The sequence below is a fragment of the Pygocentrus nattereri genome, chromosome 3 (genome assembly GCF_015220715.1).
Source record: "Pygocentrus nattereri isolate fPygNat1 chromosome 3, fPygNat1.pri, whole genome shotgun sequence".
NCBI lineage: Eukaryota > Metazoa > Chordata > Actinopteri > Characiformes > Serrasalmidae > Pygocentrus > Pygocentrus nattereri.
The window spans coordinates 7,457,479-7,480,105 of record NC_051213.1 but is presented as its reverse complement, the minus strand read 5'-3'; the positions used below and the strand labels follow the sequence as shown (position 1 = coordinate 7,480,105).

The 22,627-nt window shown below is 41.4% G+C and overlaps 1 protein-coding gene across 1 annotated transcript in view; it reads left to right on the top strand.

The window, feature by feature from the left end:
- galnt11 (UDP-N-acetyl-alpha-D-galactosamine:polypeptide N-acetylgalactosaminyltransferase 11 (GalNAc-T11)) overlaps positions 1–19,153 on the top strand; it is a 42,727-nt gene extending 23,574 nt beyond the window's left edge. Inside the window, exons 8-12 of the mRNA XM_017705554.2 lie at positions 1,382–1,534; positions 8,339–8,557; positions 12,651–12,755; positions 17,209–17,346; positions 18,143–19,153. Of these exons, the coding sequence (XP_017561043.1) occupies positions 1,382–1,534; positions 8,339–8,557; positions 12,651–12,755; positions 17,209–17,346; positions 18,143–18,274 (747 nt within the window). The 3' untranslated portion in view covers positions 18,275–19,153. The remainder of the gene's footprint in view (positions 1–1,381; positions 1,535–8,338; positions 8,558–12,650; positions 12,756–17,208; positions 17,347–18,142) is intronic.
- Positions 19,154–22,627: the final 3,474 nt, after the last annotated feature.

The window sequence follows — 22,627 nt, the reverse complement described above, 5'->3', positions numbered from 1 at the left end:
TTATATGCAAAATGTATGCAATTATCTATATGCAATTACAATACGCCCAAAATATGCTGAATTTCATCCTGAAAATGTATGAAAACACACACACACACACACACACACACACACACACACACACACAAACACACACACACACACACACACACACACACACACCATTTGCTCGGCATGCCAGATACTCATCCGGAGCTGAAATTCTCCAGTTTACTTGTGTCTTGGTTCACTTAGCTAACCGCTCCCCCTCATTGAGTCCAAACTGGCTTTCCAGCTTGAGCACTAATAAACATCCCAACACAAACGCTGGCCAAGGCCGAGGTATTTCTCCATGATTGTTTTGGGAGAGCTGAACTGTAGGTTCCCACTGCCTGGAGGAGGATTGTTAATATTAGCAGCTTATCTTTTGCTTTTGGGGAAGCGTTTATAAGGCTTGTGAGATGATCTACAGTGCAGCCTTGTCAAATTGTGATGCTTGGCCATCATCATTTGATGATTTAGTATCATTTTTGATTTTTAAAATGACTAAAGCCGTTTGTTTAACGCGTAGACCACTGTATTATGTTTTTGTGAGCCTTATATATTTATGATTGTATTGACTGTACAAATTATGCCATCACTCAGTTTGTGATGGTATAGACAATCTACTGTGTCAGCAGTTCCCGATACTGTTGTCAGTCAGCTTATCAAGCCTGTAGACCAGAGGTATTTTTAATAAGATCCAGTCTGAGAAAATTTCCTCAAGCAAAGGTCCAGAGCCTCATAATGTCTAACTTGCATCATGGTTCAGTGCCATATACTGTTTACTGAAGTAGCCTAGGAGGTATATCAACATCTCATACTGGCAACAACTGAAGTACAATTGAGTCAGATTTCAGCCTTTTATTTATTTATTTATTTTCACTCGGTTTTCTCTTTTTAGAGCACGTCATATGAAATGACTTCCCTCTGACTCACTTTCTTCTCCGACCGCTTTCTCCCCTCATCCCTCCACTGTGTGTGCGTCACTCACTTAAGTCTCAGTGCTCATTGTAATGCACAGATCTGATTGGCTGAGTAGCGTAACGTGCGATATTTACAACGCATGCGATTGGTCTGTGGGTCTAGCCAGCCACTAAAGCTGTACCCTAAAGGCTAGTAAAGCTGTGCCGATTAAAATAGGACCACCCTGTCAGTTTGTCAGTTATAGGTTCAGGACCGCACAGAGTCTGGGTCTGGACTCGGACCACGGTCACGCTTATTAGTGACCTTCAGCTGTAGACCAAGTGTTTTTGTGTTTAGAAAGACATTCTGACCTCCTTGTGCTGGGGTGACTGCAGAACTCATGAATGCTTGAGTTAATGAGTTAGCAGACCGTGTTTGTGTGTTCTGTCTGTTTCAGATCTGGATGTGTGGAGGTCAGCTGCTGATCATTCCCTGCTCCAGAGTTGGCCACATCTTCCGCAAGCGCCGGCCTTACGGCTCGCCCGGCGGCCAGGACACAATGGCTCACAATTCCCTGCGTCTGGCCCACGTCTGGATGGACGAGTACAAGGTCAGTGCTGATAAGACCCCAGAATAGAATGCCTTAGGGTGCGGGAGTGGAACAAACAGGGTTCCTTTAAAGGCAAACATTCCTTTAACATCTGTAGGGAGAACAAGTTCAGTTGATAAGTAGGCATGTTGTATGATAGCAAACAGGAGTCAAATGAGTCAGAGAATTACAAAAATGTTGTTTGGGGATTTTATAAAATGTAAACACATGATTCTTAGTTCAGTTTTTAGTTGAGTCTCCTGGGAAAATGTTTGGAAATGCCTTTTTCTGTGGAAAGTGCAGATTGTAAACTCGGCTGATACCATATTTACCTTTGTAACTAGTTAATAAGATTGTGTTATGTGATAATCTTTTTTTTATTGCCGATATTGTGTTTTCTCGAACTGTACCACAAGCCTTTCGAGCTTCGAGTACAGCTCAGCTTGACCCGCCGTCCTTCAAGGCGCGTGGAAGACAAGCGTTGAGACTGTTCTCTGTACTGGCGCCCAGGTGGGGGAAGGAACTCCCACTGGCCGTCCGTACAGCAGAGTCTCTCACTGTCTTCAAACTCACTGAAGACACGTCTCTTTACACTGAGCTTAAATAAGCTCTGAATTAAGTATTGTTTGCAGTATATTGTGCTGCACTTAGATATTATATTTTACTGTATTGCACTGTGTATTGTAGTTTATTGTAGTGTATTGTATTGCACAGAGTTCTTTGCTCAACTCTGCTCCTTTTCTCTGTATCTCCAGTGGCTTTTGTTTCTAGCAGTATCTGAGCTCAGGACTGTCTTTCTCTCTAACCTGTTGGTAACTAGCAAAGAGACTTTCTCTAGATAGACAAAGCACGTCTTGTAAGTCGCTCTGGATGAGAGCGTCTGCTAAATGATGTTAATGTAAATGTAAATGTTTTCCTGGTTTGACTCGTCTAACCATCCATAGCTCCGCCCTGAAGCTCAGCTGCTAACATGCTGTATGTGACTAAGATTACCTGTGTTATTGTAACTTTCTCATTCAGATACAGCTTTCAAATGGAAAGTTCCACAGATGGCTCTCTTGATAAAGCCAAAGGTATTTCTAACTACTGCAATGCTGTAAACTTGCTTATAACTGAAGGATATCAAGTCTGAAATATCATTTACTACCTACATCTACATTTACCTTAATGTTTCATTAAACCATTAAGGATTAATTAATGTTGCATGTGCTAAAACGGCCAGTGAATAAACACTAAAATACAATGAAGCTGATTTTAGAGAGCACTGGGAGTTCCAGACGTGACTTCTGACATGGTTACTCTCTGACACATTTGTAGAGTGGCAGGTTACTCATTGTGTCGCCCTGCTTGCCTGTCAGCATGTAAGTGCTGTGGTTGCATCTCGTGAAAAGGCTGAGGGTTCATCACGGCACAGTTTGGGTGAGAAAGAGAGACAGATTCTGTCGCAACAGACACACACACACAGGTTAAGATGAAGAAACCCTTATTAGTCCCATAACAGGGAAATTTCACCTCTGCATTTAACCCATCTGTGCAGTGAAACACCAAATACACACTAGTGAACACACACACACACTAGTGGCAGTGAGCACACTTGCCCGGTGGGGTGGGCAGCCCTATCTGCAGCACCCGGGGGGCAGTTCGGGGTTAGGTGCCTCAAGGACACCTCAGTCATGGACTGTCAGCTGCTAAACCAAGTATGTAAAAGTTTTTGGCCGTATTCAGGACATGAGCTTAACCCTTAGAGTGGCTACTGTCATTTTGCCATGAGTAAACGTAAAGCAAAAATGGCTGAGTAATGAATTATGTTTATATTTGATTAACATTCTTTATGGACACTTTCAAGTTTGCATCTCTGACTTTTTTCTGCTGTTTTTGCTGTTGGAAAATTAAAAAGATGAGGAAAAAAAAGCCAATAATGTGGGCCTGATTTTCCCCAATGATGGTCCCAACACCATGGCTCCTAACTCACCGATACCGTTTTTTTTTTTCTCTCTCTCTACAAAACGAGACTGGACAAAACACCAACAATACCTTTAAAATACATTCTCTTATGATCATCTACATACAAGCACAAATGTGGTAGAAGATGTAGGCTTCAAGAGACTTTGTTCGTAGAGTTACTCAAAATTCCTAAGGAAAAACATCTGATGACAAAATGAGTTCGAAAAAAATTATATATATATATATATATATATATATATATATATATATATATATATATATATATATATATATATATATATATATATATATATATATATATATATATATAACGTCTGCCTTCGCCCGCATATGAACTTGAGTGAGATCCCATTCTTAATCCATTGGGTTTAATATGATGTCGGCCCACCCTTTGCAGCTATAACAGCTTCAACTCTTCTCTTCTGGGAAGGCTTTCCACAAGGGTTAGGAGTGTGCCAAACCCAGACTCGTCCATCGGATGGTCAGACGGAGAAGCGTGATTGGTCACTCCAGAGAACACGTCTCCACTGCTCTAGAGTCCAGTGGCGGCGCTTTACACCACTGCATTCCACACTTTGCATTGCACTTGGTGATGTAAGGCTTGGATGCAGCTGCCCGGCCATGGAAACCCATTCCATGAAGCTCTCTACGCTGTTCTCAAGCTGATCTGAAGGCCACATGAAGTTTGGAGGTCTGTAGTGATTGACTCTGCAGAAAGTTGGTGACCTCTGCGCACTATGCCCCTCAGCATCCGCTGACCCCGCTCTGTCATTTTACGTGGCCGACCACTTCGTGGCTGAGTTGCTGTCGTTCCCAATCACTTCCACTTTGTTATAATCCCACTGACAGTGGACTGTGGAATATTTAGTAGTGAGGAAATTTCATGACTGGACTTGTTGCATGTATATTATAGCATTTTGTTTATACACTTGCGACTGTGCAGCCTTGCAGATTTAACATGATGATGTTGAGCACTTCTGTGAATGCCACAGAATGTAGGTCCTAACTCTGTGATTCTGGAGGCCACAGGGTGGACATTTTGATTGGGCAGAATCTCTTAGCACATAAAATGGGCTCTACATCTCCATTTTATTTATTTATTTATTTATTTAATAAATTGAAAACATTAGTTTTTTACACTGTATCAAAATTTCATGACAAATGGACCAGACAGAATGACGGAAATATTGCTAAACGACAACATACAATTCCATGCGTGTTTATTTACAATTATAAATCCATTCATACATCGTATAATTCATACACCCATACCTCTCCCCCTTTTTATACTTTAAAAGTTATTTTTCCCTTTTTTTTTTTTTACAATCTTAAAAAAAACAGAAAAGCTTTTTTTTAATTGCAATTAATAGAATGTCTTATACAATAGATTTCAATTTAAAACTTCTCAACTTACATTAAAATGTAATATTGTTGTTTTTTTTTTCCCTCCTTGTCCTGTAAAGTTACTTTTTTTAGAGGTTTTGCTCTGACTGATGATATGGACCTCTGCTGGTTATATCCTGCAGCCAGACGTTACTGAACCATCACACTTTCTACCCAGCTCTTTAAACCTGGTGCGTTTTACAGTGACCAAATTTCTATTGACTCACTGAGTTCGTTGTGGATATGCTATTCTACTTAGCGAATGCTTTTAGGGTTCTGTTACGTTGCTCAGGACCTGATGGCTGCTCTGAAAGCATTAAAACATCAATAGGTTATAGCAGTGCAGCTGCAGCATGGAGTTTATGGGCTGCATTATTAGGCCAAGCTCAAATCTCAGTATGTACAGCATGAGTTCTGTAACTGGCCAGACATGGCAGTTTAGTTTGGGATGTGTCTGGTTTTATTTATTTATTTATTTATTTATTTTAAATTGCTGTATGAACTTGTGTGCGTGAGGTGCATCTTAGACAAGAGGTGCACCTTAGATTGGCTGTTGACATCAGTTATCAAGGGGGAACAGACATTTGAGAAAGAACTGTGAGAAGTTGAGAGGACTAATTTAACTCTAGACATCTTGCAAAATGATGTAAAGCTTTTTAATATTTGGTTTTCATTAAAGCTTTTCTGCTTTAGATCCATTATTGCTTAAAATGTATGTAAGCTAGAAGCTAAGCTGCAGCAGACCATGTATGTATATATGCTTTTTTATTTTACAAGAAAAATCGTAGTAATTGTTTGTAGAAATTTTCAAGCACTCTACTACTGAGAACTCCAGCAGCAGTGCTGTGTCTGATCCACTCGTACCAGTACAACACACACTACCACCATGTCAGTGTTACTGCAGTGCTGAGAATGATCCACCACCCTGATAGTACCTGCTCTGTGAGGGTCCGTGGGGGTCCTGACCACTGAAAAACAGGGTAAAAGGGGGTAACAAAGTATCAGAGAAACAGATGGACTACAGTCTGTAACTGTAGAACTACAAAGTGCAGCTATACAGTAAGTGGAGCTGATAAAGTGGACAATGAACGTAGAAACAAGGAGGTGGTCATAATGATCAGTATGTGCAGTGTGTGTGTGTATATATGTATGTGTATGTATGTATGTATGTATGTGTGTATATATATATATATATATATATATATATATATATATATATATATATATATATATATATATATATATATATATATATATATATAAAATGAGACAGACTGACTGACGGACAGACACACATACTATAGATGGATAGGACAGATGTTCTGGATTCTTGTGTCCTGTTTTCTCTTCCTCTCTCTCTGTTGTTCTAGTAAGAGTTCATTAAGTAAACTCTCCCAGTACTGATGTGGGTGGAAATCTTGCTGATAGTTGCCATGGTGAAAACCTTCCAGTGCCAAGGTTTCATACGTGGTGACTGACAAGCACTTAGAGTGTGATTAATGGCGCCACACTCACATTTCACAACTCGAGAGAAAACAAAAAAAGAGCTTGAGTTGAACAGAGAGGTGTGGGTGTGGGTGTGTACGTACTGCTGGCTGGGACGCTGTTTATACACAAACAGTGAGTGATGTGTTTTGATGGTCTCCCTCAGCACCCCAATCAGAATTGTGGGCAGTGGTCTCCTTTCTTCTTCTGGCAATTAGCTTGAGTGTGGACTGATCAGAGTCTGCGAGAAGAGCTTGTTATTCTCCCGTCCAGCTTACTGCTGGCCTCAGATAATCACCATTCCTGGATGGAGGTTTTGTTTACAACTCGGGAATCTAAATGATGTGATGGATAACAACCCTTCACTTTTTTTGCCAGTGATGAAGTGGCAAACTTGGTGGTGAATTTGAAGAAATATACTGTTTCTTTGTGGTTTTTATGTGCTTTTAGATATAGTGAAGTGTATAGCTGTATAGTGTACAGTTCTCCAGATGTCCATGCACTCTCTTTCCTTGTAGTGGGAGTTTCCTTCAACAAGCGCCCAAATGAAGTCATGTTTATCTGCTATATGGACCATTCTTCTGAAATAGTTCAAATTGTGGCTCCACAGAAAAATAAAAAGAATTTCAGTATTCAGACCTTTTGATATTTAGATATTTATATAGATATTTGTTATGATCTATTTAAATCCAGTGTATTAATTTAAATAGTAGTAAGTTATTTTATTTATAAGTATTTTGTATATTTAAGTATTTATTGTGTGTGTGTGTGTGTGTGTGTGTGTGTGTGTGTGTGTGTGTGTGTGTGTTGGGAGGGAAGTGTCTGTCCCAAACCCCTAACCCTTAAATTTACACTTGTGAAAAAACTACTTACACTTTTTTTGCATTTTTATGTCTTTTTTTTATTGTTTTCATTTATTTTAAAGTCAAGCTGATTTAGATTTATCATGAGTTTTATTCTTTAATTAAAAAAACTTTGTTCACTGAACTTTTTTTTTTTTTTTTAACTGTTGCACTTTTTCATGTCACCACCAAAACAGAGTTTAATCTGTAGGCGGATCCCTTTTTTAGCCACATCCTGCGTTTTAGAGCAAGAAATGAGACCACATCCCTGTTACTTTATGGCCACATGGTGAGCAGTTAGATCCCGTTATGTTGAAGTAAATGTGTCCCAAAATCTGGAAATTATTGAGGAACATTAATTCTCACTACCAAGACATGTATACACTTTTTTTGGTATTTTATGAAAAAGATATAATTTTATGTGTGTACAGCTGCTTAAAGCTGTAATTGCTACTCATGTACTGGCTAGGAGTTTTAAGTTGGTCTCAAAATGAGGTAAAATAATCCCTAAAAAAGCCACTACTGAAACTGAAACTGTAAAATTCCAGTAGTGTTTTGTTTTGGTAGTGACAGAATGTTATGTTTAAATATTTCTTCAATTAAATAAACATTATTAAGGTATAGGGTCACTGACTTTGGACTAATTTGATTGGGGGCAGTAGTTTGTTCAGGCTGCACTCCTGTATCCCACTTGTGGTGGATCTGGTTAAACAAAATATTATTAAAATGATTATTCAGAGAAGTCTTTTTTTTTTTTTTTTTTTTTTTTTTATTTTTAGTTTTATGTGCAATTAGCTACAATGCTATGAAATTATAGAGGCCAAAAAATGTTAAACAAACTAAAACTATCTTCTACTTTTAGATTCTTTAGAATAGCCCCCCGTTTGTCCTGATGCAGCTTGATGACTTTAAAGAGGTCCATATCTAAACTTAAAACTGAATAAAAATAGCCTGTTTATAATGATCATGTAAAAATTAACTAACTTTCTTACGAATATGGACTGCAGGAGGAAAAAATAAAATACAGGAAGAATCTTTGATATGGGCTGCGCAAGACTATGAAAAATCATTTTAAAGAAGCATGTCCAAACTTAAGAGCAGTAATCTGCACTACAACCCTCTCATACTGTTTTGTGTTTGTACCTATCAGGAGCAGTACTTCGCTCTGCGTCCAGAGCTGAGGAGCAGGGACTATGGGGACATTAGTGAGCGCCTGGCTGTCCGTCAGCGTCTACAGTGTCACTCCTTTAAGTGGTACCTGGACAACATTTATCCGGAGATGCAGGTGTCCTCACCTCAGAACAAACCCCAGCCTCCTGTCTTCATGAACCGCGGTGTGAAGAGACCTAAAGTGCTGCAACGCGGACGGGTAACACTACACCGGCACACTCACAGGAACAGCACAGCCACACAATAATGAAACATCATTGCTGTCCAAAGAAAAACAAGAATCTCCAAAACAGTAACTTTACAGGAGAGAGGAAAAAACGCTCTTACCTTTCAATGTGGGTCTGTGTAAAGAGGTTTTATTCCAAGTGATTTTAGAGCATTTCTATTGGCTATTGGTCCATTCATCATGAAATGTTCACACACGTAAAGCACAGTTGGTGTGTTGAAATGACATAGAAAAATTTTAATCAACAAAAAATGGAGATTGACAAAATATCTCTAGCTGGTCCTGGTCATGTCGATGATATGACACTCACTGGCCATTTTAAGCAAAATAAAAACAGCAGACACACTTCATTGCCAGAAGTTTTCAGTCACCCATCCAAATCATTGAATCCAGGTGTTCCAATCACTTCCATGGCCACAGGTGTATAAAGCCGAGCCCCTAGGCCTGCAGACTGCTTCTACAGACATTAGTGAAAGAATGGGTCGCTCTCAGGAGCTCAGTGAATTCCAGCGTGGTACCGTGATCGGACGCCACCTGTGCAGCAAGTCCAGTCGTGAAATTTCCTCACTACTAAATATTCCACAGTCAACTGTCAGTGGGATTATAACAAAGTGGAAGCCATTGGGAACGACAGCAACTCAGCCAAGTGGTCAGGCATGTAAAATGACAGAGCGGATGAGGTCACCAACTTTCTGCAGAGTCAATCACTACAGACCTCCAAACTTCATGTGGCCTTCAGATCAGCTCAAGAACAGTGTAGAGAGCTTCATGGAATGGGTTTCCATGGCTGAGCAGCTGCATCCAAGACTTACATCACCAAGCGCAATGCAAAGCGTGGAATGCAGTGGTGTAAAGCGCCGCCACTGGACTCTAGAGCAGTGGAGACGTGTTCTCTGGAGTGATCAATCACGCTTTTCCATCTGGCAACCTGATGGACGAGTCTGGGTTTGGCGGTTGCCAGGAGACAGTACTTGTCTGACTGCATTGTGCCAAGGGTAAAGTTTGGTGGTGGGGGGATCATGGTGTGGGGTTGTTTTTCAGGAGTTGGGCTTGGCCCCTTAGTTCCAGTGAAAGGAACTCTTAAAGCTTCAGCACCAAGAGATTTTGGGCAATTTCATGCTCCCAACTTTGTGGGAACAGTCTGGCCTGCACCTCCTGACCTCAACCCACCCTTGGGATGAATTAGAGCGGAGACTGTGAGCCAGGCCTTCTCGCCCAACATCCGTGTTTGACCTCACAAATGCGCTTCTGGAAGAACAATCAAAAATTCCCAAAAACACTCCTAATCCTTGTGGGAAGTCTTCCCAGAAGAGTTGAAGCTGTTTCAGCTGCAAAGGGTGGGCCAACAGCATATTAAACCCTATGGATTAAGAATGGGATGTCACTCAATTTCATGTGTGTGTGAAGCCAGACGAGCGAATACTTTTGGAAATATAGTGCATATCAGCAGAAAAGGCAACAATACTTCAGTTCAGTTAAAATTTAAATAAAATAAATTAACACTCATTGTCCATTTTGTCATGTCCACTTACCATATAGGTGCACTTTGTAATGCTCTAATTAAATGCTGTAGTCCATCTTCTCTGAAAGCTGCCACAGGAAGTTACACTATATGTGCAGAAACACCTACACATTACACATACAAGAGCTTTTATGACACCCCATTCTAAATCCATAGGCACTGGACATGCATATGGAGTTGCCCCCTCTTTGCAGCTATAACAACTTCCACTTTTCTGGGAAGCTTTCTGCAAGATTTTGGAGTGTGTCTGTGGGAATTCTGCCCATTTATCCAGAAGAGCATTTGTGTGGTCAGATACTAATGTCCACCAGATAGAGAAACGAGATTAGTCACTCTGCATAATGTGCTTCCACTGGCTTCCCACGACATTTGGCATTGCGCATTTTGATCTTAGGCTTGTGTGTGGCTGATTGGCCATGTAAACCCATTTTGTGAAGCTCCTAATGCTCAGTTCTTTTGCTAATGTTGCTTCCAGGGCCAGTTTGGATCTCTTTAGTGACTCAACCGAGGATAGACACCGCAGTCTGACTCTGTGAGTTTGTGTGGTCTACCGCTTCGTGGCTAAGCTGTTGTTGCTCCTAGACGCTTCCAGTTCACACTAATAGCAGATCTACCAGGGCAGAAATTTCATGAACTGACTTGTGGCAGAGGTGGTATCCTGTGACTCAGCGCTGTCACTGAGCTCATCAGTTCAACCCATTGTACTGCCAGTGTTTGACTATTGAGACTGCAAGGCTGTGTGCTTAAATTTATACACCTGTCAGCAACGGGTGTGGCTGAAACATCTGAACTCAGTAATTAGGAGGGGTGTCTCAATACTTTCGTCCATACATTGTAGCACAGCAACAATTTTGAAAAATCGACAGATTTCATCTGTAAGCATCATTCATTATGCATCATTTGAAAGATAAAATTCTTGTTTTCATGTAATCATCCATTAAAACAGTCACTCCTTATGCACCTCTAAACGTCTTTTAATTTTTGATTAGAGCACCAGCAGGTGAGAAAAGATTAACCAGTAATATCTCGTTTTACCTCCTCCTCCCACCACCCTTACATACCATGGAGAGAGAAGACAGCTGACCATGCCTACAAGAAACCGTTCAACTCCACCATGGGGTCAAATTATGAAATGCTGGTTTTTTAAATAAATGTTTATCTTTTTTTCTTTTAAATATGAACAACAATACTGTGTGGTTTAAAAAGAAACTATGTTCACTTAGCTTGGTGTCTGTGTCAGGAACCTTCTCTGTTTTCTGGAAAAGTCTTTTGAAAATGAATCTGGAAATGAAAGGCAGTACATGCTCTCAGACAGCCAGCAGGGGGCAGTGTGATACAGCAGTTCAGTGCCCTGTGCTGCAGGCAAGCCCAGAATCGTGGGTAGTGACCTGTATTTTTCCACTGTGTAAATCAGTGTGGTGGGGGGTGGGGGGTGGGGGGCGGAGCAGGGGGTGGGGGGGTGCTGTAAAGTGTCAGATTTTACTCTGAATCAAGGCATAAAGGCCCTGAATCCACAGACATAATTTTATTTATATGCTTGTTAAGAATTAAAGTTAATGAGTACTTGCCACATATTGGGTAATCAGAGCCTCAAATTAAAGCAGTCTTTCAGTTAAAGGTGTATTTCAGGCACTTTCTGTGACTGTGTACCACATACATGACCTAAACCAGTGGTTTTAAACCTGGAGATTTCACCTCAGTAACTCCGACATGTCACGCACCTCCACAGGGCTGGAAATCCCACTGATAATCTCTTTAGGAAAGCGTCACATTCCATACTGTGGTGGTTTTCAACAACCACCAATCAAACCGCAGTAAAGGGATGCTAACATCTTGCTAAGCCAAGTTTCTGCCATTGTTAAGGGGGAAAAAACTGATTCTGTGCCAGGCTCGGCTGAGCTCTTAACTGAGTTGCAGCTCAGGGGCTCAGAACAGGCTGACCCCATAGTTGATGTGGTTACAGATCATTAAACTAGTATTTTTGGTCAGTTAAATCCATGAATGTATGTGAAATCGCCGGCTGCTCATACATACATGAGGTCATTTTAACACACATTTAACTATAAACTGTCTGCAGACTTGTAGGTGGTTAAGAGGTGTTATTTTAGCTAAACTAATTGTAAGGATTAGATTAGAAAATTAGAGCAAAATTAAAACAAAGAAATAGATTATAATTATAATATTATTATTATTATTATTATTATTACACTAAATAACTTCAAGGGCTAGAGTATATTATTAAATTAGCACTAAATGAAAGCTATAAACTAGATTATAAAATTAGAACTATAAAACTGTAAGAACTAGATTATAAAATTAGATATTAAATTAGAACTAAATAAAAAAACTAAGAACTAATTACTAAAAATAGGACAATTTAAAAGCTAAGAACTAGATTATTATAAAAGTAGGGCTGAAAGCTTTATAATGAAGGACACATCTCATACAGTTGGTGTTACTGACTAGCACTTAATGTTAGTGTATTGTATAGTGTACCTGAATCCTTCACACTAACCTGGAAAATTAATTCTCTTTTTCTCTCAGCTGCGTAATCTGCTGACTGATAAGTGTCTGGTAGCACAAGGTCGTCCCAGCCAGAAGGGCGGCGCTGTTGTGGTGAGAGCCTGCGATTCTCAGGATCCTGAGCAGGTACAGGATTAAAGGAATATCTCTGTCAAATGTCTTTCTTTCTTTCTTGTTTTAGCATTTAAAACAGGCTGATATTCTGTACATCAGAGTTTAATCAGATATCAGCTTTACCATTCCAGACCACATGGTGGCGCTAACACATTAGCCTTGGTGTTTCAACTACAGTAAATGTTACAGCACTCAGGGCAGCACAGACATAATGGGAAAAGACAGGCAAGATCAGATTAGATCATCAAGTTAAGGGTTCCTAGGCACAAACGTTTGGTGGGTCCTTACTTGGCTACCTCTTTTGGGTGGTCAGTGATTTTGTTATGATATCACAGCTAAGTTAAAGAAGGCCTTTGCAACATCACAATGGCAGCTTAGTAACCACATCACGTTTATGAGCAGGTATTTTTCAGTCGAGACAAAACAGTAGCAAGACGTACACGTAATGCATGCGTTAAACAAACATTACTCGCCACCAACAAATAAACAAACATCACTCACCGCCGCCCTCTAAAGGCCTCATTAACAAACATCAAATAAACAAACGTCACTCACCGCCGCCCTCTAAAGGCGTCATTAACAAACATCAAATAAACAAACATCACTCACCGCCGCCCTCTAAAGGCGTCATTAACAAACATCAAATAAACAAACGTCACTCACCGCCGCCCTCTAAAGGCGTCATTAACAAACATCAAATAAACAAACATCACTCACCGCCGCCCTCTAAAGTCGTCATTAACAAACATCAGATAAACAAACATCACTCACCGCCGCCCTCTAAAGGCGTCATTAACAAACATCAGATAAACAAACGTCACTCACCACCGCCCTCTAAAGGCGTCATTAACAAACATCAAATAAACAAACATCACTCACCGCCGCCCTCTAAAGGCGTCATTAACAAACATCAAATAAACAAACATCACTCACCGCCGCCCTCTAAAGGCGTCATTAACAAACATCAGATAAACAAACATCACTCACCGCCGCCCTCTAAAGGCCTCATTAACAAACATCAGATAAACAAACATCACTCACCGCCGCCCTCTAAAGGCGTCATTAACAAACATCAAATAAACAAACATCACTCACCGCCGCCCTCTAAAGGCGTCATTATAAAACATCAAATAAACAAACATCACTCACCGCCGCCCTCTAAAGGCGTCATTAACAAACATCAAATAAACAAACATCACTCACCGCCGCCCTCTAAAGGCGTCATTAACAAACATCAGATAAACAAACATCACTCACCGCCACCCTCTAAAGACGTCATTAACAAACATCAAATAAACAAACATCACTCACCGCCGCCCTCTAAAGGCGTCATTAACAAACATCAAATAAACAAACATCACTCACCGCCGCCCTCTAAAGGCGTCATTAACAAACATCAAATAAACAAACATCACTCACCGCCGCCCTCTAAAGGCGTCATTAACAATCATCAGATAAACAAACATCACTCACCGCCGCCCTCTAAAGGCGTCATTAACAAACATCAGATAAACAAACATCACTCACCGCCGCCCTCTAAAGGCGTCATTAACAATCATCAGATAAACAAACATCACTCACCGCCGCCCTCTAAAGGCGTCATTAACAATCATCAGATAAACAAACATCACTCACCGCCGCCCTCTAAAGGCGTCATTAACAAACATCAGATAAACAAACATCACTCACCGCCGCCCTCTAAAGGCGTCATTAACAATCATCAGATAAACAAACATCACTCACCGCCGCCCTCTAAAGGCGTCATTAACAATCATCAGATAAACAAACATCACTCACCGCCGCCCTCTAAAGGCGTCATTAACAATCATCAGATAAACAAACATCACTCACCGCCGCCCTCTAAAGGCGTCATTAACAATCATCAGATAAACAAACATCACTCACCGCCGCCCTCTAAAGGCGTCATTAACAATCATCAGATAAACAAACATCACTCACCGCCGCCCTCTAAAGGCGTCATTAACAATCATCAGATAAACAAACATCACTCACCGCCGCCCTCTAAAGGCGTCATTAACAATCATCAGATAAACAAACATCACTCACCGCCGCCCTCTAAAGGCGTCATTAACAATCATCAGATAAACAAACATCACTCACCGCCGCCCTCTAAAGGCGTCATTAACAATCATCAGATAAACAAACATCACTCACCGCCGCCCTCTAAAGGCGTCATTAACAATCATCAGATAAACAAACATCACTCACCGCCGCCCTCTAAAGGCGTCATTAACAATCATCAGATAAACAAACATCACTCACCGCCGCCCTCTAAAGGCGTCATTAACAATCATCAGATAAACAAACATCACTCACCGCCGCCCTCTAAAGGCGTCATTAACAAACATCAGATAAACAAACATCACTCACCGCCGCCCTCTAAAGGCGTCATTAACAAACATCAGATAAACAAACATCACTCACCGCCGCCCTCTAAAGGCGTCATTAACAATCATCAGATAAACAAACATCACTCACCGCCGCCCTCTAAAGGCGTCATTAACAATCATCAGATAAACAAACATCACTCACCGCCGCCCTCTAAAGGCGTCATTAACAATCATCAGATAAACAAACGTCGCTCACCGCCGGCCTCTAAAGGCGTCATTAACAATCATCAGATAAACAAACATCGCTCACCGCCGGCCTCTAAAGGCGTCATTAACAATCATCAGATAAACAAACATCACTCACCGCCGCCCTCTAAAGGCGTCATTAACAATCATCAGATAAACAAACGTCGCTCACCGCCGGCCTCTAAAGGCGTCATTAACAATCATCAGATAAACAAACGTCGCTCACCGCCGGCCTCTAAAGGCGTCATTAACAATCATCAGATAAACAAACGTCGCTCACCGCCGCCCTCTAAAGGCGTCATTAACAATCATCAGATAAACAAACATCGCTCACCGCCGCCCTCTAAAGGCGTCATTAACAATCATCAGATAAACAAACATCACTCACCGCCGCCCTCTAAAGGCGTCATTAACAATCATCAGATAAACAAACGTCGCTCACCGCCGCCCTCTAAAGACGTCATTAACAAACATCAAATAAACAAACGTCACTCACCGCCGCCCTCTAAAGGCGTCATTAACAATCATCAGATAAACAAACGTCGCTCACCGCCGCCCTCTAAAGGCGTCATTAACAATCATCAGATAAACAAACGTCGCTCACCGCCGGCCTCTAAAGGCGTCATTAACAATCATCAGATAAACAAACGTCGCTCACCGCCGGCCTCTAAAGGCGTCATTAACAAACATCAAATAAACAAACATCACTCACCGCCGCCCTCTAAAGGCGTCATTAACAAACATCAAATAAACAAACATCACTCACCGCCGCCCTCTAAAGGCGTCATTAACAAACATCAAATAAACAAACATCACTCACCGCCGCCCTCTAAAGGCGTCATTAACAAACATCAAATAAACAAACATCACTCACCGCCGCCCTCTAAAGGCGTCATTAACAAACATCAAATAAACAAACATCACTCACCGCCGCCCTCTAAAGGCGTCATTAACAAACATCAAATAAACAAACATCACTCACCGCCGCCCTCTAAAGGCGTCATTAACAAACATCAAATAAACAAACATCACTCACCGCCGCCCTCTAAAGGCGTCATTAACAAACATCAAATAAACAAACATCACTCACCGCCGCCCTCTAAAGGCGTCATTAACAATCATCAGATAAACAAACGTCGCTCACCGCCGGCCTCTAAAGGCGTCATTAACAATCATCAAATAAACAAACGTCGCTCACCGCCGCCCTCTAAAGGCGTCATTAACAAACATCACATAAACAAACGTCACTCACCGCCGCCCTCTAAAGGCGTCATTAACAAACATCAAATAAACAAACGTCACTCACCGCCGCCCTCTAAAGGCGTCATTAACAAACATCAAATAAACAAACGTCACTCACCGCCGCCCTCTAAAGGCGTCATTAACAAACATCAAATAAACAAACGTCACTCACCGCCGCCCTCTAAAGGCGTCATTAACAAACATCAAATAAACAAACATCACTCACCGCCGCCCTCTAAAGGCGTCATTAACAAACATCAAATAAACAAACATCACTCACCGCCGCCCTCTAAAGGCGATATTAACACACATCAAATAAACAAACATCACTCACCGCCGCCCTCTAAAGGCGTCATTAACAAACATCAAATAAACAAACGTCTCTCACCGCCGCCCTCTAAAGGCGTCATTAACAAACATCAAATAAACAAACATCACTCACCGCCGCCCTCTAAAGGTGTTATTTACAAACAATATTTCACCAGTTTCACACTTTCTTCATTATACTGGTTCCACCTTTTTCCTTTGAGCATGTCACTATATTCAGTTCATATAGCAACTATAACGTGTGTGTGTGTGTGTGTGTGTGTGTGTGTGTGTGTGTGTGTGTGTGTGTGTGTGTGTAGGAGTGGGCCTACGATGAGGAGCATGAACTAATCCTGGCAGGCCTGCTGTGTTTGGACATGTCAGAGATCCGCTCTTCAGACCCGCCGCGCCTCATGAAGTGCCACGGCTCCGGGGGCTCTCAGCAGTGGTCCCTTGGGGTCAGACTCCTTATGCTTCAGTCCAGCTTTTCATTTTCCCTACTTTCTGTGTAGTTCAGAATCCCTTCACACCTGCCTGCATGAGGAGTTTGTCTTTGTGAAATGGAAGTCAACTCTGGTGTCCAAATTTTAGCTAATGTTGCAACAAACACTAGAGGTCCATAGTCACCCAGATCTTTTCTTTAAGTACATCCCCAAAACGTGTGGCAGTCAGCTCGAACCACGTCCTGGCCTTCATCAAGATACACAGATGTGTAGATGTGGTTAAGAGGACAGAGGGCGCTGCGGATTGGGCTGCCCACTGCTCCGGGCAAGTGTGCTCACTGCCCCCTAGTGTGTGTGTGTGTGTGTGTGTGTGTGTGTGCTCACTAGAGGGTATGTGGCGTTTCACTTCACGGATCGGTTAAATGCGGAGGTGAAATTTTCCCGTTGTGGGACTAATAAGGGTCTCTCAATCAACCTTTGTGAAGACCTGGATGTGGTTGAGAGAAGTTCTGGGAATATATTTACAGAAAACATTTGGATTAATCTTGACACAAATCTTGATCGACTATGTCTGGGGTAAGTGGATAGTTATGTAAATTTTTATTTATTTGTTGTTTTTTTTTTTGCCAAACCGTTCCTTTTAGGCCAGAGCACTTTGACCTGTCATTCCCCAGAAAACTCCAACATCCTACTGTTGACAGTCGCTGTTTGAGAATGAGAACTGACCAGGCAAATGAACCACTGTGAAAGGGGATTTTTTGCCATTTTATGTGTATTCAATGTCTAAGGCTGCCTGTTCCCTCTTTTGCAGAAGAATAACCGGCTCTACCAGGTGTCTGTGGGTCAGTGTCTGGCCGTGGTGGACCCTCTCAGCCATAAGGGATACGTTGCCATGGCAATCTGTGACGGTTCAGAGGCCCAGCAGTGGCAGTTGGAGAGTTGATGCCTCAGCCTTTGGGTGCTTTGAGTTTGCACCACCCCCTGCTGGCTGTGGAGGGAACTACAGATATACTATACACTACTGGCTGATGAGGACTATAGGACCAGCAGGCGCCCAGCTCCAGTTCCTGCCACTGCAGCAGGTGAACATGGTGGCATTTCTGTCAGCCTTACTAGCTCTGTCGAAGCGGGAAATATGAGATGTGTTACTTTTAACTGCCTTGAAAGCTTTTCGTCATGGTCAAACATTTTCTCTATAATTTCACTATCAGCAAGTTTTCTGAAATGTTCTTTTTTATTTATGATTTTAATCTGTTGGTTTGGATTTTAATCAATTTGCACAGCGATGTTGCTGAGACAATTCAGATGAACTGATTTTAACTGTTAATTTGAAAAGAAGTTACCGCAAAAAGTATCGACTGTCAGTATTAGAATTGTCGACTGTGTGTAATTTTTATATTCATATAAATCATGCCTCTGAAGTTTTCTTCTGCGTTTGCTCTCTCTCCATAGAAAAGTCCATAAGAACAATATACTTCAAAAAGCTGTGTAGTGTCATTGGTATTAGTTCATCACTTAACTTTCATTCAGTTTTTAACCATACATGAACTGATGTCAGAGCATTATTCAGTAATTTAACACATGGAAGACTTGCATCAGTCCATAAACGTTCATACACAAAGGACAGTTTTAAAAGGTGAAGTACCAGCCATGGTAATGTTTCAGTGTAAAAAACAAGAGTAGCACCTCTGTGGTGTGAATGTAAGCAGTTTTGATTTTTAATAAGAAGTGCATTTACCTGATTCTTTGTTTTGCTCTTTTGTAAATGATGGTATAATAAAGACTCTTTAAATAAACCATTTTTGTTCCAGAGTAAACTTTACAAGCGGAATCACGTTTTGTTTATTTTTTTATTTTTTGTAAAAAGGGGTCAAATTTGAAAGGCCTTTCTTGAAGGAGCAGTAATAGTTAGTATAAGAGACTGAAATGTCATTGGCAGGCAAGTGATTTCTCTAGGATTTAGGAAAGTCATCCAGTATTCAGCCTCCAGGGGGCAGCAGTTAGAGTTCATTAGGTTCACTCTGTCAGGTGGTCCTTTTATGGCTTCCTCCATTCAGACCCTACACCTTCATTTTGTGTGTATGTAGAACATCAGGGTGGGTTTGAAGGAGAAAAGGGGCAGTGTAAGTTCCCTTAAACTGGTTACTTCCCTTAAGCTTAAACCAACAGTTTGGCAAAGAATTCCCCATTGGTCTTCCTCTTATCCCACATGTGAATGTTTGTGCCTTTAGTTTGCACTGGTAATAAAATCTTACACCCCACCAATGAGCTGCATGCCTAAATCATGGCACATTTGCCTGAAATAGCATTTTTTGACACTGTATGACACACTATTATCCGTAAACACGGACTAAAGAACAGTAAGAGTCATATGAACACTCCTGAGCAAGATACGTTTTTGTTGAACGTTTAATCAAAAGTAGTCAACACATCAACGAGTGCAAAGAAATATGGGAATCTTTCTGGTTATTTTAGTGCCGTTTCTATTAGAGTTTAACATATGTGGAAAAAATAAAATAAACGTCCTATTACTTTATCGCTGGCCACATTCTGTGTTTCTTCTCTAGAGGATGTGTTAACTTAGTTCCACTTAGAAAGTCAGCAAAACGTCATGTGACCAGGGGCGCCCAAACGTCTGCGTTTGGCACGTGACTGTGTTGCATAGCTAAACACGTGGCGGTAGCACTTTTGTCCAAGTTCACTGTGAGGGGGGGAAACACATAAGCAAGAAAACATATTTCCAGTTCTTGTTAGGTGCATTAGCTCCGTAATTCCAAGTAACTGAAGTGTAGACCACACCTGAAGCTCTTCCTCCTCCCAGGTTTCAGCAGGGAGCGTCAGGCCCGTCTTCTGTGGGCCAGTCATGGGGTGGATGTTAGGGATCCAGCCTTGTGACCGGAAGGTCGCGGGTTCAATTCCCTGAGCCGACAGTATGTGACTGAAGTGCCCTTGAGCAAGGCTTATGACCCAAACTGCTACACGGGCTTACTGCCCCCTAGTGGTGTGTATGTGGTTTTTCACTGCAAGGATGGGTCAAAATACGGAGGTAAAATTTAAGGGACACAATGTTAACTTTCAAAGCTACTTTTAGATAATAGACTAGTTTTGAGGCTTACTTAGTCAGCTCACGAGTTTTTCATGAGGTCAAGACAATATTTAAGAACTTTTTTTCCAGGACTAAAAGTTCTTGTTATAAATATCATGAATATAAGTTAAAAAACTGAGTTTGTCGGTTATTTTTTCTTTCCATTTAAGACAATTTTCCTGATTTAGGACTCTTCGGTGAATCTAGCCTCTGAACTGTCCTAATTCACACTGCCTGTGGCTCTCCTGTACCAGACTATAAATGGATGCTTAGTTTCTTGTGTGAAATATGTGGCTGTACCCTCATGTGTCAACACCAGTCTATGAGCATATGTGGCCCTTGAGGCTGCGCGATTCCTCTGCTTGTATAATGAAGCTGGCTTTCTGTGAACAGCCACATGGTTGCCTTTTCCTAGAATAAACAGCACAGATGTGAATATGACAAGATCCTGGGTACCTGCATGAACTGGGATGGAGACATTTAAATCAAGAAGTTCAACATAGTAAAGGAGCTCATCTGTGATCCTGAGTTTAAAGCCAGTTTTTATTCAACTTAAACTTGGAACTAAGTTGTAAATAAATCTGAAACTGAAACTTTGCTTGTGTGTAAAAAGTGATTTCAGAGCCACTCGGTTCTCCCTGATGGAAACTGTTTACCTTCAGTGTTTTGTGCTTCTGATCATTTTAATAGACGTCAGCGTCACTAATTAATGATGTTCTATTAAAAGACTGGTTTACCAAGAGAGACGCTGGAGGACTTTCACCTGAAATGAGTCCATGAAGCCAGTCTGGTTATAAAAATGATAACAGGACATCAGAGCCAGAATTACTCTTTTAGTACTTTTACTTTATACTTAAGTACATTGGAAGGTAAATACTTTAGTACTTTTACTCAAGTGGAGGTCCTTACATTTACAGCATTTGGCTGACGCTCTTATCCAGAGCGCCTTACAATTTGATCATTTTACACAGGCAGGCCAAGGTGGTGTTAGGAGTCTTGCCCAAGGACTCTTATTGGTATAGTGTCTACAGTGTAGAAGGCAGAGGTGTTAACCACTACACTAACCAACCAACCACCTATGGTGGAACTTCTACTTTTACTGGAGTGATATTTTACCTTGGGTATCTCTACTTTAACTCGAGTACATGGTTTGAGTACTTCGTCCACCGCTGGCCATTAGCTAGATTACGCGGGCTAATGACCCTGTTAACATGACGAGTCGGGCAGAGCGCGGCTGCTGTGCGGCGGACTCCGCTATGAGTTTCCTGCTATGAGATTTGGCACAGCGGAAACGGGACAGCCATGGGTGAAGCTCGACAACTGAGGTTTCCGCAAAAAATAAAAGGGCCGATTCTACCCTTACTGAGGCAGACCACACCCATATTGAGGCAGATCGCACCCATTTTGAGGCAGACGACACCCGTATTTAGGCAGATCGCACCCGTATTAAGGTCAGAGGCGGGAAGCGTGTGGTAAGTAAGTTCATTCTTGGTTTATTTGAAGTCCCAACAGTTTTTCGCTCAGAATTATTTTTACTAAAACCTAATCCGGCGCTGTGTTTGTTAGCGTTGAACTCTTTATGTGTTAAAATGAAAATGAGCACCACTTTGCTAAGAGTCCGTCAACTTTAGAAAACTTCAGAAAAGGTGAAACTAACCAGGTTCTGTGATGTCTGGGGTTGTTAACGTTAATTGCTGGCTTGCAGGCTGTTGGCTTCACACAACACAGACCAGGTTCGATGCTTTAGTCACAGTTTAAAGGATTTTATATATGTATATACACACATATACATACACACACACACTATAGATAGATAGATAGATAGATAGATAGATAGATAGATAGATAGATAGATAGATAGATAGATACATACACACACTCACCAGCCACTTTATTAGCTACACCTTGCTAGTAAAAGATTGGACCCCCTTTCAGAACTGACCGTAATTCTTCGTGGGGTACTTTCAACAAGGTGTTGGAAACATTCCTCAGAGATTTTGGTCCATATTGACATGATAGCGTCACACAGTTGCTGCAGATTTGTCGGCTGCACATCTATGATGTGAATCTCCCGCTCCACCACATCCCAAAGGTGCTCTATTGGGCTGAGATCTGGCGACTGTGGAGGCCATTGGAGTCCAGTGAACTCACTGTCATGTTCAAGAAACCAGTTTGAGATGATATGAGCTTTGTGACATGGTGCATTGTCCT